General features: G+C 39.6%; 1 protein-coding gene across 3 annotated transcripts in view; it reads right to left on the bottom strand.

The window, feature by feature from the left end:
• Positions 1-615: 615 nt before the first annotated feature.
• Positions 616-6,000, bottom strand: part of nat8l2 (N-acetyltransferase 8-like 2) — a 21,501-nt gene continuing 16,116 nt past the window's right edge. The window contains exons 1-2 of one of the 3 annotated variants that reach the window (XM_087840978.1): positions 3,556-3,899; positions 616-1,896 (exon numbers count right to left, since the gene is read on the bottom strand). In XM_087840978.1, coding sequence (XP_087697104.1) covers positions 1,214-1,885 — 672 coding nt within the window. In that variant the 5' untranslated portion in view covers positions 1,886-1,896; positions 3,556-3,899 and the 3' untranslated portion in view covers positions 616-1,213. Of the gene's footprint in view, positions 1,897-3,555; positions 3,900-6,000 lie in introns of those variants that run through there. The other 2 variants (XM_087840979.1, XM_087840980.1) reach the window with 2 other exon arrangements.

Genomic DNA, 6,000 nt, shown 5'->3' with positions numbered 1-6,000 from the left:
TCAGTGTCTTGTAATCTAATATATATCTTACATTACCCAAGATATAAATACTTTTAGCCAACTTTTTTTTAACATGTTCAATGTGTGATTTCCATGTTAACTTGTCATCCACTATTACACGCAGAAAATGGAATTCTGTCACTCTTTCAATTATTACTCCCTCTATAGATAATACTATCTCTTCCTCCTTTACACGGTTTCCGAATATCATAAACTTTGTTTTTTCCAAATTCAGCGATAACTCATTTACATCAAACCATTTTTTAATTTTTTTCATTTCAATAACCATAATTTTAGCCAATTCTTTCAAGTTTTCTCCGGAACAATAAAAATTTGTATCATCTGCAAACAAAACAAAATTTAACATTTTTGACACATCACAAATGTCATTTATATATAAATTAAAAAGTTTTGGTCCTAAAACAGAACCTTGAGGGACCCCACATTCTATTTTTATTCTATCACATGCATTGCCTAAACACTGCACATACTGAAACCTATTATCTAGATAGCTGCTTAACCAGTTCAATACTATTCCTGTCACACCATAAGTACTTAACTTAGAAATCAAGATGGAGTCAAGAATTTTCAATATTATTACAACGTGTATCTTTGTATCATGTGCTTACAATATGTTGTGTGTACTGTATCTCAGTTATGACATTTTAAAACGTTTCTCCAATTAGCAATTAGTAGAAAAACATTTAGACATTATACATCAGACCTTCCTTCTCACATAACAAGGATGACAAATGAACACAGAGATTGTGAAACTTTTTTTTCCTGTCTTTTTAAAATGAATACAGCTGAAAGTGGTCAGTACAACTGATTACATCAAATTATTCTAATTGTCACTGAAAAGTACACAATGTAAGGATTAACTGTTAAATCTTGGTTCACAGGACTGGAGCTGCTAATTGGGCTTATGTTGTTAACAGACAATTTTGGGGGGCTTAAGGTGTAGTCAGAGAATATGTAAAGTACTCTATAAAGAGGAAACCAGGTTTTAGTAACAACATCTTGCTCCTTACTTTCAGATCTGTTCACAGTGCTTTGTCCTAAAGTATATAACAGATTTGGCATTTTTTCCCCTAAGTTACACCTGAACAACATTTTGATTACAGTCAAGTTTAACCATTGCCAAATATTAAACCACTGTTAAAGAGGAGCAAAGCGTGAAAACAACACATTGCTAATGAGTGTTATTTTTGATTTACAAGTATTTTTCCATCCTTATAATCGTGACCCTGGCCAGTGAAATGATCCAATGAGCTGCCAGTCCTTTGACATTAGAGTGGACACGGTTAAACCCCACTTTGCTGTATAGAACCACGGCTGCCATTTGGGTGGAGGTAGTCTCCAACACCACCTTGGAGAAGCCCCGTTCTTTACAGAAGTCAACCGCAGTCTGAGTCAATCTTAAGCCGAGGCCCATCCGTCTATACTGTGGGAAAATGATCATTCTGAACATTTCCCCATACTTTTCTGTCCCACTGTGTTTAGCTACCACAGCCACCATACCAACAACCTGGGCTCTCACTCCAACCTCGGCCTCAGCCACCCAGAAACAGTCATCAGGTCTGCTGAGGAAATTCCTAGGGATGTCCTGCATGTCGGTGCGAAGTCTCACCCTGACGAAGCTGGCATATACTTCATGACAGCAGTAGTAGATGAGACCTACCCAAGCTGCTGGGAACAGCACAGCCCCAAACACAGAGCCCAGGAGATAACCAGCAACACACAGAGTCGGGGTGATGGTGAGGTAAAGAGGGCTGGTCATGGCGTTATAGAAACATGGACGAATATGCTCCAAGATGCCAGTACTGAAGAGGGTGAGCACTGTGTCCTTGTCTGCAGGACGGTACCGACGGATCACCAGCTGCATGACGAAAGTAACTACAAGGAAAATCATAAAACAGAGAGAAATGCTGTTGTTATTTACACTAAATTACTAAGCATGACCCTTAAGGATTTTTTTTTTTTACTTAGTTTCCTTTTTCATGATTTAATTTGATTTTATTAATTTTTCTATAATGTGTAGTACTTTTTATGGTCGTGTTTAAAAGGCAGGGGAAAATGGCCAGACAGCTTTCAGCAGATAGGATAAAAACAATAATTCAAATAACCACTTGTTACAACGAAGTTATATAGACAAGCATTTTTAAACATACTCGGCTATGAACAGAAAGCTGAGACTAAAGCGTCAGCAAAATTGGACAACACAATACTAGAAAAATGTTGCCTGGTCTAATGAATGTGTTTTCTTGCCACACTTTGTGCCCTTAGCACTGGCTGAGCATCTTTTAAATGTCACAGCCTACCTGAGTATCATTGCTGACTCTTCACTAGCTGGGCCCACGTCCTCATTTTAGGTTTGGCAGCGTTTTAGTAGGTAAAGGTGAATGCTTGGACATTAATTGAGGTGTGGTTTGGAGAAGGCCTCAAAGAGGACTGGTGATGGCTCCCGGGCCTGGCAGATCCCCGTGTACTAAATAGGAGTGAATAAGTTAAAGAATTGAGAACAAGGAGGGAGGGAGGGAGGGTGGGGCACGTGAACGAGAATGAACAGTTTGCAGAACTGGGGGGAACCTATATAGATGACAACCGGAAGGAGCGTGTTTGGAGGCGTGGTCCCGCTCCTGAAATTCCGATACATAATCTCCAATACTTGGGTAGTATTTATCACCACAGTGTACCAGTGCATCCTTTGATGGCAGCTTTCATCAGGATAAAGCACAATGTCATAAAACTCAAATAATCTCAAAGTGGTTAACAGTGAGTTCACTGTACTGAAATTGTCTCCACACTCACCAGGTCTCAATCCAACAGAGCACCTTTGGCATGTGGAAAGTTACATCCTAGATGTGCAGCTAACAAATATGCATCAGAACTCTGTGATGCTATCATGTCAACGTGGATCAAAATCTCTTGAGAATATTTCCCACACCTCCTTGAATCTATGCCATGATGAATTAAGGCAGTTCTGAATGCAAATGCCAAACTGACCAAGTATTAACAAGATGTACCTAATAAAGTGGCCAGTGAATGTAATCTGCAGATTGGTTGATGAGCAGTAGTTTCAGTTTTCAACTAAAAAGCTGAAAGTCAGGTGTACCTGCTCAAAAATGTTCCTTTTTCCTTTTAACAAGACAACAAGGTAACAATCTGATACATCTCCATCTTTGCCTTGATTTAAAATACTTCTCCACCACAAAACGTACTCGTTGTTTTACATTCTTTGCACTTTTAAATGCACGCGGCACGCAATAAGGACGAGCTTACGTGATGGTTTAATGGTATGTCATTACGTGGATATAATGGTATCAAATGTGTCTAAATGCCAGAAAACCCGTTACACGGTGTCTGTACACACGATCACACTCACGTTACACCAAACTCAACTCATTCAGCAACAGCACAGGCCTGTTCGTGCACCATCAACAGCTCTCTAACAGACCTTATCCAACTTAATAAAAAACAACAACAGAAGAAACGATTATATGAGTTGCTGTGTAACAAATTTGTCTGCTAGTCATATTACAATCGCACAATTACCTCTGCCTTACGTTAGTGAACTTGCACAAGTTGATACTTCACGGAGAAGAGTTCACACGAAACAATGAAGAAGCGCAGCAACACCGTGAATCAGCTCAACTTCTAGACTGGTTAATAAAACACAAAAGCAGCACAAAGGCTTGACTCTCAAAGCCCATGTAATACTTCGATGGGATGATTCGGTTCAAAGTACAGCTGTAAAAGTGTTAAACATCGTATACTGTTGCACAAAAATGTTACAAAGTCAACCATGCAGAACGTTTTCCTGCAGAAATCACAACTTTCCAAAAACCTGCGAGGCCAAAAAACGAAGGCAACGCGGAAGTGTCAAAAATCGCAAAAGCGGAATTTATGGTTCAGCGGGAGTAGCGCGTTTGCAGTCTTTTTGGGGGCTGGCCAATCTATATGCAGAGAGCATGTGAACGCTGGCTACTGTGTGAACAACTCGCAATCAATATTTCTGTGAGTTACCATCAACAAACTGAAATACAGCTCATGGCTGTCATCAACAGGTTTACGTGACTTTTCGTACATTTATCTTCTGACAGAGACCAAATAATGGACAAACAAGTCCTTTGAAGAGCGGTAAAATACTGACCCAAGATGGCTGCTGTCAAATATGATGAAACAGGAGTCACATGCATGCTACTGTACACATGCAACATACCTCACATACTTAGAAATTTCCACTCCCTTTGTTGTTTCCAGTATTTATTGATGTGGGATATATGCACAAGCAACCTACGGATCATCATGTGTTTAGCTTCGACCTCTCACCAGCTCTTACTTCTCATTTTACATGCAAAATTAGTCTCTGTTTGAATTGCAATAATTACATTTAATATATCTAATAAATACACGTTGAGTGTAATTGTTCTGTTACTTTTTAATGTCATTTTAATTCTTAAGTTTAGTAAGTTAGTTTATAGACAAAAAATAAAGCAACATTAATTACCTAACCACTCTTAGAGTCACACCCATCTGGAAGGATCAAAGATAAGTACACAAATGAGTAAAACTACAGACTGAGATGCTCTTTTTAAACCCTGATTCCGCACTCGTTTTGTTGTTTACAGTTTAATCCATAGCCAAGAAACAAGAGGCCATTTTGCTTCTTGCCTTACAAATTTCCATTTAAAGCACCTTGCTGCTAACATAGTTAACTGCATATACCAATTTGTCTACAGGTAAGGTTGTGACTTACAGTTTAGCATAAGTTTTGCACATAAAAATACTTTTCAATTGATATAGTAATTGGTAGTAATAGTTTCCAATTTCTAAATGCTACAGGAGATACAACCAGTTTGTTTTTTCATTTGACTCTGGCAAGGATGACATGCCATCTCCAGGACCTCTGTGTTTTAACACTGTGGTAGAGTGTGGATTGTGGCACAGCTGCAAGGGATGGATCGAGCAGTGGGTTCGGGGGACGGTACCTGCACAGCTGAGGTCCATCACACAAACCACGCCTTCCCTATTTCAGTAGCTGCTAGGGCCCAGAAGAGATGTCTGAGGTTCGGAGAGGACAGCACTGAGCGGGAGCGCGCTGGAAAGCGTACAGCCTAAAACAAACTGCCATGTCTTATGGTCCTTGTGTCACAAACACATTTAACAGGTCTCACTCAGGTTCATCCCCTCAGTTGGCAGTAAATTAAAGTTAATCCAGGCACACCTGGTTCTGTTTTTATCTTCATACCTTTGTCTAATCAGATGTGAAAAAAAATTATTGACAGCAGAGAGCATGTGCACGTGGCAGCTGATTTGTGGCAGATGTAAATGGTAAATGGACTGATTCTTATATAGCGCTTTTCTACTCTCCCGGAGTACTCAAAGCGCTCTATACAACATGCCACATTCACCCACTCACACCCATTCTCACAAGCACTTTATCTGTACTTAGTGCTTTTTCTAGCTACATTCACACACATTCATACTCCGATGGACGCATCGGAGAGCAACTTGGGGTTAGTATCTTGCCCAAGGATAGTTGGCATGCAGACTGGAGGAGCCTGGGATCGAACCTTCAACCTTCCGATCAGTAGGTGACCTGCTCTACCTCCTGAGCTACAGCCACCCCCGATGTGAGATGTGATGTGAAGACAGTAAAGTTACCATAAGGCAACAAAGAAAGTATGATTGAAATTAACCTGAATTTTCTTTAAATGAAATAATATTTTATTCTGTATAAGATGGTCTGTTACATAACAATCATCTTTTGTGTGACACATATATCAAAGGCTGTTTTTATCCTTTCCTTTTATATCTGGAGCCTGTTTTCTGTCACTGATGTAGATCATGCAGAAAAGTGGCATATTAACCCCTCATCATTCAGGTGTTTAGTAACCTGAGACATATGGCGTGCCCTCAGAAATGAAACACAAAATGACTAGAAGAATACTATACACACAAATATTGGTCTTTCCAGCACAGTTCCTACAATTTTCT

Source organism: Neolamprologus brichardi, chromosome 5, assembly GCF_056152115.1.
Source record: "Neolamprologus brichardi isolate AB-2024 chromosome 5, ASM5615211v1, whole genome shotgun sequence".
NCBI lineage: Eukaryota > Metazoa > Chordata > Actinopteri > Cichliformes > Cichlidae > Neolamprologus > Neolamprologus brichardi.
Note: the sequence above shows the minus strand (reverse complement) of the source record. Positions and strands in the feature narration are given on the sequence as shown.